The sequence below is a fragment of the Lytechinus pictus genome, chromosome 2 (assembly GCF_037042905.1).
Source record: "Lytechinus pictus isolate F3 Inbred chromosome 2, Lp3.0, whole genome shotgun sequence".
Taxonomy (NCBI): domain Eukaryota; kingdom Metazoa; phylum Echinodermata; class Echinoidea; order Temnopleuroida; family Toxopneustidae; genus Lytechinus; species Lytechinus pictus.
In genome coordinates this window covers 20,762,817-20,783,148 of record NC_087246.1, presented here as the reverse complement: position 1 = coordinate 20,783,148, position 20,332 = coordinate 20,762,817, and the positions used below count along the sequence as shown (strand labels likewise).

General features: G+C 34.2%; 1 protein-coding gene across 2 annotated transcripts; it reads left to right on the top strand.

The window, feature by feature from the left end:
- The first annotated feature begins 149 nt into the window (after window positions 1-149).
- On the top strand, window positions 150-18,051 carry LOC129254587 (sodium- and chloride-dependent GABA transporter ine-like). Of its 2 annotated transcripts, XM_054893085.2 has the most exons (11): window positions 150-377; window positions 1,266-1,398; window positions 5,358-5,492; window positions 5,879-5,985; window positions 7,722-7,846; window positions 8,504-8,616; window positions 8,836-8,976; window positions 9,458-9,557; window positions 10,137-10,237; window positions 11,819-11,986; window positions 12,294-18,051. In XM_054893085.2, exons 1-11 carry the CDS (start codon window positions 166-168, stop codon window positions 12,423-12,425), a joined length of 1,467 nt encoding a protein of 488 aa, XP_054749060.2. In that variant the 5' UTR covers window positions 150-165; the 3' UTR covers window positions 12,426-18,051. The 2 variants fall into 2 exon arrangements, with proteins under 2 accessions (XP_054749060.2, XP_063968708.1); XM_064112638.1 differs by lacking the exons at window positions 150-377; window positions 1,266-1,398 and adding an exon at window positions 2,429-2,951.
- The last annotated feature ends 2,281 nt before the right edge of the window (window positions 18,052-20,332 follow it).

Below are 20,332 nucleotides of genomic sequence, written 5' to 3'. Positions count from 1 at the left end.
TTGAGACAAATTTTTAAAAATACTCTTTTTTTTGTCGATGAATACTTTTTTTTTCCTTATAAGAATACTTTTTTTTGTTGTAGAAGGTTGGCAGGTCTGTACATATAATAATTCCTTGATTTCCCTCTTATTCTCCCATCACCAGGTACTGGTGTAGCAACTGTAATGATCACATTCCTCTTGACAACCTACTACAATGTGATCATGACGTGGGCCCTCTTCTACCTGTTTGCATCGTTCCAGAGTGTCCTCCCATGGTCTGGATGCAACAATACCTGGAACACGGATAATTGCTGGTCCCAAGAGGACTACCTTAGTCTGGGACTTAATGAGACCAAACCCAATGGAACCAATTCATCTACTCAGGAGTACTTTGAGTAAGATAATATTACTTCTTGAATTTCAAGCCAAGTTTTGAAGAGTCTGTTGGGTTGGTAAATGCCAGGATTTTTCCTAATCCTGAATTCACAAAGGAAGCTATTGTGAAAAACCAATTGATTATAATCTCTTCTAGTTTTTATTTTATCTTAAAAAGTCTTATCCAATCATACATTTTCATTTAGTATGCATTAATTTGGCTATGGTTTTTAAAAGGGAAGTTCACCCTGACAAAAAGTTTATTGTGAAAATAGCAGAAAAATAATAAAAAGATATTGCTGAAGGTTTGAGGAAAATCCATCAAAGAATTCAAAAAGTTATTTGAATTTTAACTATTTGATTTGTGCATTTTTACATAACAAGTTTAAAAAAAAAATTTTCTCAGAAAATTCAAGATGGTCTTTATGGAACCGTTTATTCATTTCACATTCGATCATGAAAAGAAAACAACAATAAGTCATCAGGAACCATTAGTTATGATGTCAAAAATCCAAAACTTAGAATTCTAATAACTTTCTTAATAATCTTTAATGGATTTTCCTCAAACCTTCACCAAGATTTTTTATACTTTTTAATTTATCAAATTTCTGTGTGAGCTCTATATCGCAATGACGAATGACGCGGTGGGTTCGGGGGATACATGTGCTCGGCCGCGCATATATACTCGGGTGGGGGGATATTATAGCAGCATACAGACCTGACAAAGCCGTCCAAGCCTTATCGTGATACTGTTAGTAGTTCGGTTTTAAAGACTACAGAGAGAATGAGAAGCCATCCAGCTTCCCACAAAACAAAGAAAGAGAGAATTTACAAATCAAGCTTTGAATGTGAATATACTCGGTTGTAAGTTTGAGTTTTCATAACTACTTCTTTGATTGATTCTACAGCCACCGAGTACTACAGATCAGCGGTGGAATTGATGAACCAAATGGTATGCGTTGGGAGCTGTTCGGTCTCTTGCTCTTGGCTTGGATCCTTGTGTACTTTTGTCTCTTCAAGGGTGTTGCTACATCGGGCAAGGTGAGATCTAGGCTCATTTTTAACTATATCCGATGTCGAGAATAGGTTAGCTGAATATGTGTGGGTCTAAATCTTTTAGTAAGGCACTGTGTCCCAGGGGGAGCATTTCATTTCATTAACAAATAGTCAGTGACTTTCACTTTACAACTGTTATAATCTACTAAAACTCTTGCATGTGATCGGCCCAGAATTTATTAATTATTTGATATCACTGACAGGATGCATCATGAAATACTGCCCAATTCATTGAGACTGATGGCCCAAAGTCAAAATGGCCATTTTAATGGTGTCCACATATTGTACTGTTTGATGCAAAATTCCTTTTTTCACTAGATTTCGTATTCAGAATTTGACATAAGCGGAGTAATACTTTCACTTTTAATTGAATAAAGAGGTGGAGGGAAGAATAGTAGATCTACTCACCTGTTGAACTTTCACATGATTTTAGTTTGTCAAATCTTATTGCACTAAATCACTTACAAATGAAAAAAAAGTTTGCAAAGAGAGTAACTGCCAAAAAAAGATTGACATAGATCGACCCATGTAATGAATATCCCAAAGTATTGTTGGTTTTGAGGGTATCAGTCATTTTATTCAGGATCTGTGTTTCTCCCTCTTGTATGAGCAAGAAAGAAATATAAATAAACTCAGAAAATAAAAGTTTTATTAAATGATTTTTTTTCAAATGGCCCTGAATAATACCCCCCCCCCCTCAAAAAAAAAGTTGAAAAAATTTTACAAATCTGAGGGGGAAAATGTATACTGAGTTTGGAGCGATAAGAGAGAGAAAGTGGGAGGCGTTATATTAATAAATATGTGTGGTGGTGTGTAGTGTTTGAATTGATAACCTGACAGTCTCTTTATTATCCCTTTTCCTCTGCAGTAAATGTGTCTTTATAATCACAGAAACAGAGTGCTATGTGCTTCATCAACATTCATCATCACATCATTGACTCCATTCATTCATTCTGACACTCAATAAACAATAAATCCACCAATTAATCCTTTCATTTCAATTTATCTTTCCCAGGTTGATGGCTCAACATTTCTTTCTCTGTACCATTATCGTTCAAAAATTATATACAACCCGAGCAAGTCTCTGATTGTATATTTGATATTCAACCCAAGCAAACTGATGGCATTTTAGATAATCAACCCGAGCAAGTCTCTGATGGCATTTTAGATAATCAACCCGAGCAAGTCTCTGTAGACAAATGGGACGATCAGCGCGAGCAAGTCTTTGATGGCAAATGCAATGATCAACCCGAGCAAGTCTCTGATGGCAGTTTAGATAATCAACCCGAGCAAGTCTCTGATGGCATTTTAGATTATCAACCCGAGCAAGTCTCTGATGGCATTTTAGATAATCAACCCGAGCAAGTCTCTGATGGCATATGTGATGATCAGCCTGAGCAAATCTCTATTATGATGACTTACCAAGAGTCTGCTCGATCAAACTTTTTTTTCTTTGAGTCATTGCTTGACTCTGTGAATTACCATTGATGACTTACACCCTCGTGATCAATGTGTACATCTTTCTTATCTACCATAAGGTGAAGACATGCTGAATCCCTGCATAGATTTCTTGCCCTAAAATCTCCTTTTTTCTGTTCCACTATAGGTGCATATATGTCTTTAAAAACAAAGTAATTTGGGGGAAATTTATGTGTGTTCATTGAATGAAATTTTTGTTTTGTCTAAACCCATTTTATTTAACATTTTTTATTTTGATTTATTGATTTCTAATATGTTTTCAAGCAAATGTAGCGTATTTAGGAAAGGAAACACATGAGAATAGAGAGGAATATTAAAATATACTTCTCTAACTTGACTGAATAAGTTATGGAATAAGCATGTTTTGGAGACTGATAATCTATATGACAAGTTTACCAGGAGAAGAAAGCACAAACAAAAATATATTTTACTGATTAGTATAATTTGGAAATTTTTTTTTTTTTAAGGGAGCTTTCATACCATTCCCTCTTTCAGACGCCTGAAATAAATATATATATATATATATATATATATATATATGTATGAAGCAAAATCACAACCCTCAACCACCAATCTTCATCTCTGCATACCCCCCAAATTTCTTTTTCATTTACATAGGGCTCAGAAAAAATGATCACCCCACCCTCCCCACCCCCTCCAAAAAAGAAAGAAAGAGAGAGGGGTTGCAGCAAGATATCTTTTTGAATAATGTTTTTGTGTACAAATATCTAATGTTCATAACCCCCCCCCCCCCATCCCGGAAATTGCACAGTTTGTTCCACTTGAGAATCATGCATTTTCCCTCCAATCTGTTAGGATTTGTTTATTTAAATTATTCCTTTTTCATTTCCCTTTCTTTTGTTTAGCCTTTTTCCATGTCTTACATTTATTGTTTTTATTAGAATCCAGTTAGATTATACTCCTCTCTGTATCACCTTTTGGTGATTTGAAGTCTTTCACTGTTTTATTTCTCTTCAACATACCTTTCCTAAATACATTAACACCCCCTCTAGTTATCTCTCATTTATTGAAAAAAAAATGTTGCTTGCGTGAACATTGTTTGTTCTGCAAAGCATTTTCATTTGTCATGGCTTCTGCCTCCTGTCTCCCCCTCCCCCCATTTCTGTATCTCTCTTGCTCTGCCTCTGTCTCTCCCATATATATATATATATTCGGTAGATATTCCACGTGTTGGAGTAATATTAAGAGAAACAAGGTTGAAACTTTCATGTTTTAATCCAACAAAATTTATTGAAGTCCACAAATTTTCGACGAGTACATACCGTCTTTATCAAATTTGTGGACTTCAATAAATTTTGTTGGATTAAAGCATGAAAGTTTCAACCTTGTTTCTCTTTATATATATATATATATATATATATATATATATATATATACATTGTCTAAAACTGAATCTTTATGCAATAGTTTGTGGTTATCACAAAGTAGTGATAAAGATAAAGCAATTTCCTCACATTCAATCTGTGCTGAGCCTTTTATGTGTATTTATTCAGCTTTGCATAAACCCATGATGCAGATACCTGGTAGGCCCTGAAACCTCATTTGAAACATGCTCCGTTAACGAGTGTCATCGTGTCATAATCACATGTTTGGTTCACATAAAAAAATTTGGGGGGAACAAAGGTTTCAACAAGGATTTTTCACTCACCATTTTTGGGTAATCAGTGGTATAATTAATATGAAAGACATCATTGTATATATTATGATGACACTCGGTATTGATTCATCATGTTTTGAAGTGGTTGCATGAGGCCAGTAAACTTTGCAAGTTAAGCAATAACATGTTATTATTAAGCTTTATCAATTTTTTTACTTTGCCATAGTTCTGTTTATAAAAATTGCTTTTTGCAAACTTTCACTTTCCTTAAATGGAATGGCATCACCAACTTCACCAAGTACTATTTGATTATAGTACCATTTCTAAAAATATTGAATGTCATTTGGTTATTGTACTGATATGAAATCAAGCTTATTTGAACAAATTTCCTTTTTACTTATATTGTAGTGGAACCATCAATATCAGGGGAAATTTCAAACTGAAAAATCTTCTCCTTTTGGAAATTTTGAAGAAAAAAATTGACATTGACAATATATCTGATTTAAATTTGTTGTCAGCAAGTAGACAGGAAAAACCTATTTTTAGAAAATGTTTTTAATTAGTTTGACTGGCATTATGGTATGTTGATGCTCTTCCTATGCTTACTCTCATAAAATCTGGCTTCAGGTTCCATCCTTTTTTTTAAAGATTTGTTTGTGCTTCTCCTTCCATACCTTGTATTTATCCCCGTGTTTTCTATCTAAGATCATTTTGAAATTATTCAACTACATTTTGTTTCATTTTACATCCTCGATAATTTTCTTTCCTCTTATGATATGTTCTTATTTGTTTTCATATATATTAGCCCCTTAAATATTTATGCCATTCATTACTTTTTCCCCCACAGGTCGTGTATTTCACAGCAACCTTCCCTTATTTGGTGTTGTTTGTTCTGTTAATAAACTGTGCCCTGTTAGATGGGGCTGCGGATGGTATGAGTTACCTCTTTAAACCTCGCTGGGAACTCCTCAAACAAGCTTCGGTAAGCCAGCTTTCATTTCATTTAAAAACATAACGCTTGCATACTTTCTGCAGTACACATAAAGCAAAATTTGAAATCAATTTACACTTTAAACTTTGTACAGATAATATGAACTCAGTTTTAAAGTACATTTTATAAAGCTATGTTCTACTTTAATGTATATTTTGAAAAGTCGGCGTATAATTGATGACTTTGATTTGCTAGAAATTTGCCTTGTGCACAGATATTAAATATATGATATTTTATTGAATGAAGTTGTGACATCCATGTAGTATTGGAATGAAGATTTTTTTTTCAACCTTTGATTCATTTTTGAAGGGGTAGGATATGGTATAATTATTTTTATAGCCATCATTTCTGTTATATATCATTTTTCTACTTCATAGGTATGGGAAGCTGCAGCTGCTCAAAATTTCAACTCCATTGGGATTGCCTTTGGGTCTATGATAGCACTGTCTAGTTACAACGAATTCAAGAATCGGTCTATAGTGAGGTATGGCATTCATTATAACTCCTCTGTTGTAGAATATGGACCTGTTTTATGCCATTGACTGAAGCCTAGCGCATACTACACGGTCCGTTGCGACACGATTTTGAACGAATCACATTAAATATAAAAGTCCCAAGAAGTAAAATCATTTTATTGGAAGTTCGGTAGGAATACTAAAATTAAAATTCTACTTTGCTGCAAGCCTTATGGTCGGAGTAAAGTCCAAAGCAGTTTCGAGTCGCAGCCGATGATGACGTCATTGCGATTTGGAATTTGATTTGCTTATATCCCTAAAGGGAGGATAGAATTTCAAAGTTAGTATTCATATTATTATTCAGAACTTTGGTTGTTAAGAATTTATAGGTTGGATTGTTCGTATCAAGTGTCTAATATAATTTAATTGAAAATTGGATTGCAATGGATCTTATAAGTGTGCGCCAGGCTTAAAGGACAAATCGCTAGGTATATACTTTCAACCTCTTACATGTTGGACATTCCTGAAATAATTTGCCTGTGTTTTTAGGTTCATACGATTTGGTTGCCAATTGGAGTATTAAGTAAATTGAGTGAAATGGAGACAAGTGGGGTTTGAGTGCACAAACATGTTGACTATTTTATGGAAATTTCACGAAGATGGCCAGTCCTGAGCTCCCATTAAGACTTGAATAAGGAAAGGCGGCAACTTCCGCCGGCCCTCTACCATTGACCCCGAGGGGTGTTTCATTCTGATTTTTTTTATGCAACAGGAGTCTAATTATTTGACACTTACCTGTAACAGACAGACATTGTGCTTCTTAGTCAAACAAAATCACGGAAAGTTGTGGACAAATTTTGATGAAACGCTCCCAAATTTCCATCCAAAAAGCGCTGTAATTGCAGCCAAATCGAGTAGATCTGTAGGGCTGCATATTCTTAGACTACAATAAGCTGTATGATGATTGGTGTTGGACTATTTAATGATAGTAACATATGAACCCATGCCATAGATGTGTAAGGCGTTAATTTGGTGAATGGTGCCTGACTATTTAATGGTGGCGGCAGTGGGATATGAACTCCTGCCATCACCATAAAGGTAGGTAAGTATGATTGATGTGTGAATATTCAATAATAGTAACATATGAACCCAAGCCATAGACACAAAGGGCATTAATTTGGTGAATGATGCCTAACCATTTTATTGTGGCAGCAGTGGGATATGAACTCTGAAGGTAGATAAGTATGATGATCGGTGTGTGACTATTTAATGGTAGTAACATATGAACCCATGCCATAGACGTGAAGGGCTTTAATTTGGTGAATGGTACCTGACCATTTAATGGTGGCAGCAGTGGGATATGAACTCCTGCCATCACCATGAAGGATGACAAGTATTATGATTGTTGCCTGACTATTCTAATGGTGGCAGCATTGGGATAGAATCTACACCAGAGAGGCCCATACACTGTCCCTTTTAGGTCAAAAAAGCATCAATGCATACATCATCTCTTAAGCACTTTACTCGGGCAAGATTCATTATGGTGATGAATTTGGCAATGCTGGTTTTAAAGTACACATGAATTTAATTTGTATTGTAATCAAGTTTTGCTGAAAACAAGATAGAAATAATTGTTTTTAGACCTACCACTAGTGGAATTGGTGTTTCAAGGAAAAAAAACTTTAAAATTTCTCAATCCTACTATGGAGAAGTAGGACACATGGATTATTAAATGTCTGCATGTTTTGCTTCTTTTTTCCCCCAGAGATACTCTTACTATATGTGGGATCAACAGTTTTACCAGTATATTTGCTTCTTGTGTGATCTTCTGTGCTTTGGGTTATATTTCCAAGATTCAAGAAGCTGACATTGATGATGTGGTGGTATCAGGTGGGTTGGATTCTAGCAGAGGTCGATCCTGGACCATTATTCTGAAAATCTTTGTTTTAATCCTTAATTCACAACAAATTTTAAGGTGTACCTGTGATCGGTCGAAGATGGCAAATTTTCCATCAACCAGCACGCAGGTCAAAAGTGGGCCATTTTATGCCATAGGCACACTTCATTTCTGATCACTATGACAAATGAAATGAAATACGGTTTAGAAATGGAATAATTTTCAGAATATTGGTCAGGATTTCATTAATAGAGGTTTGCAAAGAAAGTTTATTGGTTTTCAGCTATTTTGACAAGGAAAACAAATGTGCTCACTCTCCTATATCTGACATGCAATTAAAGAATTTTCATTGATCACTTCTTAGATAAAATGTGTATAACAATTTAGAATTCACAATGTAGGGTTGCCTTTTTCCCATTTTTTAAGGCTAAAGGCCCCTTTCATTTGGGGGCTATAGAAAACACATTTCATCTGTTAAAAAATAATGTTTTTGTTAATGATTCTCAGCATTCATATGATGGTGATAATAGTTGTTATTTTCAAATAAATTAGCAGCCAGAAGCTGAATTGCAGAATTTACTACACATGAATGATACATATGAATTAATAGATAACCACATTATTTGGCAATGCTTTCTGTTTGTTTGCAGGTCCTGGTCTAGTATTTGTCACCTACCCAGTTGTATTCAACACCATGCCTGTACCTCAGTTGTGGGCTGTACTCTTTTTCCTCATGTTAGTCTGTCTCGGAATAGATAGCCAGGTAAATATGATCAACAGAAGTATTTTTATATCAAAATTAGTAGTAGTAGTAGTAGTAGTAGTAGCAGCAGCAGCAGTCACTTGTGATACAATGATTATTTAACAGTTGATAATAAACCAACAAAAACATACATGTATCCCAAAGATAGAGCAATTTATCCTACTGTCAATGACAACCCTTTGTAAAACCTAATCTTGTGTGTTTTGTTATTTTACCCAGTTTGCCATGGTTGAAGTGGTTGTTGCTACCTTCAATGAAGGTTTTCCTAAACTTCGTCAGTTCTACTTCAATCGCAAAGAGATCCTGGTCCTCTATATATGTGTTATCTCCTTTCTCCTTGGTCTTCCTAATATCACCAGGGTAAGTATAATGCGATACTTATTTTATATGCAGACCTTTGTGTAGAACCATAACAGATCAGTATACCAATTGTATCTTAAATAAAGATTTAATATATCCTTATATGAATCATATCTCAGATCTATATTTTATATTTAGATCTTATATACAGAGTCATATCTGATTCTAATACAAGGATGCTCATTAAGATTCTGATGACATACTATCATTGTCATGTACATTACCATCTTAAGATTCAATGTCATTGCCATCATTATCATCATCCTCATCATTACCTCCAACATCATCGTCGATATAATAATCTCCAATGCCATCATCACCAACATCATCAAGATAATTGTCACCATTGGTGTCATCACTACTTATGTCATCTCTATCAGTATAGTTCTAACATTTTTATATCATAATAATAATCATCAGATAAGTATGATTCATACCTTAAACATGAATATGTGTCTTGTTTATTGTTTTTTTTATACAGGGAGGAATGTACTTCTTCCAGATCATGGATTGGTATACTGCTGTCATCTCTCTCTTCTTTGTTGCCATAGGGGAGGCTATAGCTGTATGCTGGGTTTATGGTAATTAATCTGTTCTACATATTATAAAGATAATGGTGTTTATTTACACATTAAAAATTGTTTAAAATTGTGACCTAAAAAGAAATAGGGTAAAAATCTAGTCGATTATCAATTTGGATAATTGCTATACAATACAGTTAATTTAATCTCGCAAAGGAAGTAATACCTCGGCCACATTTCCCCTACGGCCGCTGTACAGCCATTTGAAAACAGCAGTTTGAAAAAAAAATTGTACTCGTGACATATGGGTGGTTTGAATAAAATTAGATAAAAACGGCTGTTTTCGACTCACCTAACGGCGGCCGTAGTGAAAATGTGACTGAGGTATGACGTCCCAATGTCATATATTCCTGTCCTGTATTTTTTAAGGAATAAATTTCAGAGATGTCATTTTACAAGCTGTGCAGATACATCGTAAAGCTCAGAACTGATCTCAAAATGAATTTAACACTGTCTTACCACCATTATGATAATGCAATACTTACTTTAGATGATTGCCTACAAAGTGCTTGTAGGAATCCAGTTGAAAGATGAATTAAATAGAAATAAGAAAACTGCTTGTCTGTGTTATTTCTCTAGGTGGGAATCGGCTGGCAAAGAATATTGAGGCCATGACAGGATCCTATCCAAACATATACTTCAGAGCCTGTTGGTTGGTTATCTCACCAGTTCTCATTCTTGTAAGTCATGATTCTATTTTAGCAGTCACTTCGCAGGCGCTGTTTTTAACGCAGAGAATCTCTTGTCAATAGCCCTTTGTAACAAACCATCCTTTGTAAAAAAAAAATCGGTAAATCAAGATAGCAGTGCCATTAAGGACATTTGCAGTTTTTTGTCTGGTCCAAGTCTTAAGAATATGCTGTCCAGGTTCACCAATTTTCGACAATGACCTCTCATCTGTCCATTGTGATTTGAGGGGCATTTTCACCAGATTCTGAATGTTGCAGAAAGCGTCTGCGAAGTGTATGCTTATTTTCTGCTATTTATGATGAGGACAATATTAATTTTGATAGAGAGGAAAGGATGATTATCATTATTGTGATGGTGGTGGTGGTAGTGGTGGTGATTTTAGTGATGACGAGGATGAAATTCATGATGATGATGATGGGAGTGATGATGATGATGATGATGGGAGTGATGATGATGATGAATATGATGGTGATGATGATGAAGGCAGTGGTGTCGTTGGTTAGTATTATGACAGAGTTACGGGCCCGTATTCTGATAGCAGGTTTAACTTAAACTCAGGTTTAAAGTTGTGGTTTAAGTATGGATAGCCAATTGTTACATAAATCACTAATGGTAGAGATATCATATTTCAGCTCATTTGACTCTCAAATCATTCATAATTGTCTAGGAAGTATAAATAGATTATTGTCTTCACCATTGATGAATCGGGAAAGAGCACAGTAAACATAAGAAACGTTCAACCTAATAAAAAATGTTGATACTTTTGGCTTCCCATACTTAAACCACAACTTTAAACCTGAGTTTAAGTTAAACCTGACTTCAGAATACGGGCCACGGTGTTTAACACCATGGAATTTGTATAGTGGATATGACAGCGGTGATGATGAGGATGTTAACATCTGTGTTCATGATGCTCATGATGATAATTGTTGTGTGGATGTTAGTGATGATTAAGAATGGAGATACTGGTACAGACATGCCAACCGTTCCCTTTTTAGAGTATTTTTTCCTCTTTTTTGCTATAAATACACCAATACTTTTTTGTATGATTTGTGACTTTTTTAAAAATTTCTCATCATGGAGTATGTATTATACACAGCGCGTGACACTAGTGCCAGTCCGACAGTCCCAGACCGGTAAAAATCACTGTCAGCCAGTAACTTGTTGCATGAAAAGAACAAGTAAATTCTTGCCTACGAGCAAGGTGAATTCATTTCACATGTTTTTTTCACCGATCTAACTACAACAGGCTCGTGATTGTTACGTTGAGACAAATTTTTGAAAATGCTCTTTTTTGTCAAAAAATAGTTTCATTGGTTGTAGAAGGTTGGCAGGCCTGCTGGTATTTTGATAGTGGTGATTAGATTAGTCCATGATAAATTTCAAAGGGATGCTGAATTGAAACGAATTGATGATTCAATTGTGATGATTCAATGTAGAGTATGATTTTCAAACACAATTGTGATATTATTAGCATCAACAACTGTGACAGAGCTCTCCGTTCTAGTGACAGCCATTATGGAAAGAACAATGCAACAATTTTGACCACTTGTTATATGCTTTGTATCCAGGCTATTCTGATCTTCACAATTGTGGACTATGAACCCGTGACGTATGGTAACTACATCTACCCTGCCTGGTGCCAAGGCCTGGGTTGGTGTGTGGCTCTTCTGTCCATCATGTGTATGCCCGTTGGAGCCATACATACATTGGCTACTTCCAAGGGATCTATGAAAGACGTAAGTGTGCACTGCATGTTATGCAGTCCCAATAAAAGCTGTTTTAACTTGATCTATTCAACCTTGCTCTTTCTAAATAAGCCATTCAATGAAAATTTGTCATTGTTACTCAAAAGTATGAATTTGCATTTTTTTCTTCATTACTTGAAAATACATAATATCTCTTTCTAGGCTCACTGTGTTTAATGGAGAAAGTTCTCCTCAGATCCTCCACATCTTCTCAAGGATAGTAAATGTTAACATTGGCGGCTTTTGGCATCATTTACACCCAGTCTTTCTTTGATTCTTTTCATTTTTTTTTCACCAGCGCCTGCTGAATAGTCTCAAGGCTGACTTTGATGATGAAACTCACATCAAAGAATGCGAAGGATTCGACTATGACATTGAGATGACCTCCAAGCCCCCATCTTATGACATGGTTGTTGGTAACGTTGCCTAGATATAGAGAAAGTGGTTTTACATTGTCTAGTCTGTATTCCAGTCTATAGTTTCGCTTAAACCATATTCTAAGTCTATACTAATGTTATGTGTAGCCAAAGGTTGTTAACACTTTTAATTTCTTATGGATGCTTGGCTCTTTTTTTACCTTATTGGTAAAAATCTATTGTATTTAACATTTTCACACATTTCTTTAAACTATCATAGTACCAAGTGTAAAATTGACCATCTACTCTTATAGGCTTGTGATGTATTTTGGCAAACCATAGTTTCAAATTACAGATTTAGGCTATAGTTTAAGTTAAATCTGAGTTCAGAATATGGGCCTCCCATTCAGGGTCCCATTGTTTAAAGAATGGGACTGAATAAATTCATTCTTAATTTGGTAAGCCAGCAGTGCCATAATTCATAACATCTAGAAGATTTATGCACTGTCCCATTGAGGGACATTGTCCCATAGCACGATATGAAGATGACATTTTAACTATCATGTCATTGAATCCACAATGAATGATGAATAATCATCACATCTCGCTCTCGTAATGTTTTTTTCAAAAATGAGATTTTCTAAAAGCAAGGTATTTGAGTTTTTTTTACAAAATGGGAGATGATATATGAAGTTTTGCAATACATAGTTGATGATAACTAATGATCACATAACCTTGGTTCTCTAAATAGATATAACTAAAATGAGCGTACACGACTGGTTACGGTGATATAAAATCGTTGAAAGATTAAAACTTTTTAGTGATGTGCAATGTATAGAATAGTAGATTAAAATAGAATTGTGAAAAAAAATATTTAACATTGGTTTGATATAACAGTAAACAATACTTTAAGATTTTATCACTTGCAAGCCAATTATAAGAGGTAATTGAAGAAAAAAATAATAATTTCATTCATTGATTTGTTAATTGGGAAATGATTTATATGCAACCATCCCTTATATTTTTCAACAAATTGAAATACTGCGACAATATGATAATACTAATTGAGGATGCATATCTTTCATGATTATACCTGTAACATGAATCAATAATATTAATGATAATACATAAGACTTGTATCGTGCACTTTCCATCTTGATTAGATGCTCAAGGTACTTCAGAGCAGAACAACAACAAAAACAAATTATTTATGATATATGTTTGAACAATAAGTCGATGTCTGTCAAAAAGCACTCCTATACATGTTTGTTTTCAAGTTGCCCCTGAAGGTGGTCCGATAATGTTTAATCAAACTGCCTTTGTGAGGCTGATGGTTGTTAAACTTTCATTCCAATATGACAGAATAGACACTTTTAATAGACATCTCAAAAAGTTATATTTCTTTTCTGAACATGCTTGTGCTGGTCTTGTTAAGTGATCCAAAGCAAGATGTGCTCTTGGTGTCCAATTTTTAATGTATTTTATCATTAAATTAAAGCTCATGTTTTATCTTATGCCTTCACAGCAGAGTGAAGTAATATTCATATCGTTCAGAAATATGTCTTTCATCCTCCAAATGCTGACGTAATTATGTGGTGGGAATGAAAAGTGTGAATTGTATTCTTGTGTCGTCATATGACGTCTGAGAGTCTGAAGACCTTTCATTGTGAAATTTTCCCTGATCTTATTTCCATAGCTATTTTTTATAGAGAAGGACATTATTGTATTTTTATAAGTCTGCCAGTACAATACAGAAATCATGTATGAATTTAAAATAGGAGTTATAAAACCATGCATTTACCTTTTTATGGATTCAAAACTACCAGTAGAAGTTAACCTAAGGATAAAATTATGAAAAGAAATTAATTTGTTGAAAATAATTAAAATACCTTGAGAAAGACGACACATTAGAACTATGTACAGTAAATTTTGGTTGATAATGAAACTAATGTTGATGATAACAGTACCATAATGTTTAGAAGGTTCTCGGAATTCCATTGTCACGTTTTAGCCGGCAAGGCAATAATTTTCGGTTGCCACTCTCTACCCATGTTTCAACATTTTGAGCATGTAAGAAATGTGTTAGCATAGAATGCTCCCCAGGGTGTGGAGAAGTGAGTATATTTCATAGCCGCATTTTGGTTGGCAACACAATCATTTTCATTTGAATGGGCCCGTGGTCGATTGTTAATGTTTGAACTACATGTGGTTTTATCAACATTTTGAGCATTTGAGAAATGCAGTAGGAGCATAGAATGCTCCCCAGGGTGTGGAAAATGTTGTACACTGAACGTGAGCAAGCAAACATTTGCTATGTATAAAGTGCATCGATGATCGTAGATCATTTTTCTACAATAAATTGCATTGACTACAATGAAAATCAAGTGTATGATTAATTGTTAACCTTTGTGGTATGGTACCCTAATACATCTATGATGTATTATCTCTTATGCCTTACAAGGCAGAGTGTAATTATTGTTAATAAATGTTTTTCTTTTTTGCATGATAAGATAGTTTAAAGAATATTCAGCTTAGAAAGCCAACTGAATTTGTTTTAGCACCAACCATGGGTTACTACATAGTCAATAATGGCCATATGTAGTGTTAGACTTTTTCTGTGTAGTCTTTCATGTGTATATATTTTTTTTCTTGTTAGGATGTAATATGCACTCTAATTCAGTACAAAAGTTGACTGTGAAGTGGATTTGTAAATGTAATAGATTTTTTTTCTACTAGTGTTCAAGTTATGTATATTTTGCTGTTGATGTAATCAGAGCAACAGTTTGATTGTTGATGTAATGATAAACAGGGTAAAATGTGATATCAGAGTTCAAAGTACACTGCGCACACACTACATGATCAGACACGAGACCTTAGAGCTGTTTCATTGATCTTAAAATCATGGAAAAGTACCTAAATATGTGTGAATGTCTTTTAGCACAATCTCATTTCTTACTGTGCACAGTGGTAGTAGCAGAAGTAGGAGCAGTAGCAGTGGCAGCAGCACCAGTAGCAGCAGCAGCAGTAGTAGAAGTAGCATACCTCTCAGTCCTATGCTGTGATGTGCTATTCTGCTTGCAACCAGGAATTTATGAGTGATCGTTACTCACATTTAACCCCCCCCCCCCAACTTTGTAGCAAATGACAATTGAATTCTCTCATGTTAGGTCTAATGAAATCAAAAGATTGTTCTGCAAATATTTTTTTAGTAAAATCGACTCCAATCTAACCCTACCACATAACTTACACGACATCTTTCCACTTCAGAATTTAATTTTCATGCCAATAATGGACCTGTGCAAGGATGCTCGCAGCTGCCTTGAGTTTAACTAAAAACTTTAAAACATCCATACTATGATATAGTACTTGGACCAATGTAGTTTTCCATATTTGAATGTTTTAATTACAATGCTACATATTTTTTTCTAAAATTTTGCGTCGCTGTCAGATTGTGTAGTGTGTGGTTGGCTTTAAGTCTCTTTTTCTTTCTTTGTCTTAGAAAATGAATGATTTGTATAATTGCCTGTATCAGGCATACAGAGACGATTAGGAGTTCTCAGGTTAATCTTTCTGTAAAGTAATTTGGGATTACAATCAAGGAAATCAATACTATTGTATTGTCTTGTCTGCTCACCATCGTGGTGTTGAGTTTGTGCATGCATTGTATGCTGAAAAGGCTGATCAAATGTGATCAAGAAAATGACAATAATCCTTAAGTGCTTATTTACTATGTCTTTATCACCTTACAAATAAGTAGTTATTATAGAGCTGCGATTGATTAGAATATGTCTCGTGTATGGAAAGTGTATGGAAAGTTACACCATAATTAGTTTGTCTTTCGCACATTTTCTAATAAAATTATATATGATGAAGATTTACAGTACAAATCATGTTTCAAATGATTTCAAATTACATGCATTTTGTTCTGGGATGTACATGTAGCTGTAGTTGTGTGAGCCCATATGACATACTATGCATATAACCATTATCTTGACTTCAACGGGGCTGATAATAAATTCATGTGGTCCTAATTTGGCCCATGTTGAAGCAGTTTCAACAAAATTTGTGCAGTGGATGTTTTTCATCATGCTCCTCCAACATGTATTTTAAAATATATGAAGCGAAGCATATGCAAGAAAACATGTTTATGACATAGTACATATCAAAGTTAACACAGTCATAAAGAACTAAATAGAGCATTAAGAGTAAAATTAATATCAGTGAGAAATTAAAGGCAGCTTCGAAAGTATCATAAATATTTTTCGTATTTCAAAGTTTTGGAGGCATCAAAAGACATAATTGCATGATTTGAAAACTATACGAACAATTTCAGAGGCTTCCCAAGCCATATTGAGACAGTAATGAAAGTGTTTATTGTTCATATTTGATGACAATTTTTATGCTATTGCAATCGGCTTGGGAAATGATGATTTTAAATCTTCTCCAAAGGTGATTTTGTTGATAACGATATTTGCCTGTAATGCCAAAAGGGCTTAACTCATCGAGTTGGTTTTGACAAAATGGGAATCTTAAGTGATCAGGGCTCCGTAACACAAAGATTAGCGATCAATCGCTAAATGAACTGACCAATCGACATCAATATTACACGGCATTTGGCGCAAAATACCGACCAGGAACCAATCAGACGTGTTCTCTCATATTTGCTATTTATCGCTAAGCTTTGTGTTACAGGACCCTGGTACATGTAAGTGTATCATGGAGCATCTTGTTGGTGGTTTGCACAGACACCTTTGCTCTGAGCCAATCAGATGCAAGGATTTCTGTAGCTTATAACAGTTGTCAGTGAACACGGATTGCTCAAACACCGAGTCGTCATGTCTTAACTAGTTTTGGGTTTGTGCAAATCAATTTGTTAAACATAATTTCATCCCCTTGTCTTAACACTCATATGCAGGCTTGTCATTGTTTGTCAAAATGAAATGAAAGAAACTTAGCATTTAAAGTGCAAGAAAAAATAACGGTTGACTATGTATTTTAGTGCATAGGCCATCCTTTTTTTATATTGTTATATGTAAAGAAGTAATATTGAATCTATAGTAATGTTTTGATCATTAATATAAATAATGCTATATATAGATTTGAAAAATCCTTAAATATGACCTGAAATGTGATTTAGTAATCACACCATTATGCATGCAATAACCTCACTTGGTGGTTGTTGTGTTTATTTCTATATTATATCATATAACTATATTTTCAAGACACCATATAAGATGAGCATTATTTCTGTGATCTTGTGGCGTAGTAATGGTGACTGTAAAGAAAAAAAAATCCCAAATGGAAAAGATGTCACAAAAGAATCATATCAGTAAAAGATGGCAGGGAATTAGAATAGGACCACCCTTTTCCTAAAACTACATATATATCAATATATTTCCTTATCAAGTTTTCATATGGTTTTTAATCATGTGCAGTGAATTTTGAAAACACATTTCTACAGCCAAAGGTAAAATTGGCTTCAGAATCATTCCTTATCAATTGTTTGGTGTCAGTCAAATGTGATCAACCACTCTTATTAATGTTAAAGTTTCAGATTAAGAATTTGGGCACTCAAAGATCACCAATGGATGAGTCACCATACATGTAGATATAATTTCAGGATTTTTTTTCGAAATGTAGGTTTCTATACCCATTTTGTACTATTATTGTTTTCCATTAAAAATAGACAGTTCAACGTCACCTCTCTGGTTGTTTGGGTTTTTGTTCAGATATGTGATGTGTTCGGATGGAAGGTTTCATGTAAAGAGTTGAATGTTACTCATGAAGCATGTTATACAAATGAAGAGAGATGCACCCATTGAATGAATTATGGGAGGACGACAAAGAATGAAGGAATGAACTAAGAAATGGAGAGATAACGCAGGTATTGATAGAAAGAAAGAGGGGAGAAAAGAGGTCGACTTTGGGAAATTCAAATTATTTTCAAATAGTATAGAAAGGAGAAGAGAAGGAAATTGAATAAGAAAGTACAATAAATATCAATGGTAGGTTATATCAGATGAGAAATTGATAAAATGAAATAGAACAAAACAGATATCCACAAGCACTAGGAACAATGTAAACATTAAAATGTATATTGTCTATGGAATACTACCATGACTACTTTTCATCTTATTTGTTCAATATCGTGATAAAGATATATTACAAAAGTAACTCGCACTCTTTGAAAATACATTTTTTAATTAAACAAAATTGGTAAAAATAGTTTTGGATGAGATCGACTTCTGTATAAAAATCAGATCGATATGTCAAGTCAAACACATGAGCGTGTAGAAAAGGTGACATGGTCTCTTTTCAGAATGAACTATATCATATACATGTTTATATGTGTATATTTTATCAAACTTTTAAGGTTGGTATGATAATTAAACTTAGGTTTAACCCTAGACTAAACAACAAATTTGTCCGCTTCCCTCCCTATGGAATACTACTCTTCATCTTATTTCTTCAATATTCGTGATAAAGATAAAGTACAAAAAATTATTTCAAAATTTAATTGTATTATCTTATTATCACGCATTTTTTTCACTTGGCAACACAATTAATTTATTGACAACTTCTTGCTTATTTTGAAGAGAGAGGATGGGAGATGAGAGAGAGAGAGCGCAAATCGTAGACAAGTGGAACGCATCTGGCATATGTAAAACTACATTCTAGCCAGGACACAATAAGACCCCAAACTAAAAAATAATACTGATAATAATAAAGACCGAGTATGGATAGAATGCAACATTTTTATGAAAATCGAGTGAACAAAGCGGGCGAGACAAAATTGACCTGACCCCTCCTTCACAAGTCTGTCGTAAAAGCATGTAAATCAGTTAAATTTACTCGAAGATAGAAAATAATTTTGTAGTCATTTATGTTGCGAAATTATCTCACTGCTATCTTATCTAATAAGTCGGGTGTAAGGATGTTGCATAATAAAAAAATAGAGCTCAGACGATAGGTCAAAATAATATCAATTTTTTATAATTCTATGTGATTATTTTCATGATATTAACAATTAGCAGACGAAAGTTATGTTGAGTCTATTATGGTATTGTATCATTAAAACCTTTCAAGTCATTTTAAACACTTCTTTCTTGTGAACTTTCTTTCGTGGCTTTTTTTTTACAGTGACCTCTCAATCAATAAAAAAACCACATCCTATTTAACCTGACGGAATAGAGATATTGATTGATTCAAAACAATGCACGCAACTTTCACCCAGACAATTGTTATTCTTCTTCAGCAAGCATTCCCATTTCAAATTAATGTAAATTATTAATAAAATTTTAAGGTATAGAGTAGTAATATTAATGACATCAATCATGATTATTATTATACAGTAAAGTACAGATGGGGGCTGGGGCACTTGCCTCCCCCCCCCCCCACACACACACCTAAAAAGAAAGAAACCACGACCAAGGAAAAGAATTAAGAGGAAAGAGAGAAGGGTGAAATATGATATCATTTTCTGAATGTTATGTCAAAAATTTAGCACAATATTGGAATTTTGTAATAAAAATGTCGAAATTTTTGCTCGCTCGCTCGCTACTTTTTTTTAAATAAATTTTGCCAGAAACGATTGTAGGCTGATTACGACACTGCTAGTATATTGTGCTGGAGATAAAGTGCGAAGAATCACATTGATGCAATGTATGCGTCAAAGTGGGGAAAACAATTCCACAATCGAAAAATAATATGTTAACTTAATGGAAAGTTGAGTTAGGATGTTGATATTTTATGCTTATAATAAAGAAATGATATTCTCTGTCAGATAAAGGCCGGATGTATTATAAAACTACAGTAGACCTAACTTAAAGTTTGTTAGATATCTGATGATATTATCAAGAACTTCTTTACGTTAAATTGCAGGGATAATAGTTTTAGAGAATAACGAGGGAAGGGGAGAATTTGATAACACATTTTAGAGAAATTGGGGAAGTTAATAAGTTGTTGAAAAAACATCAAATAA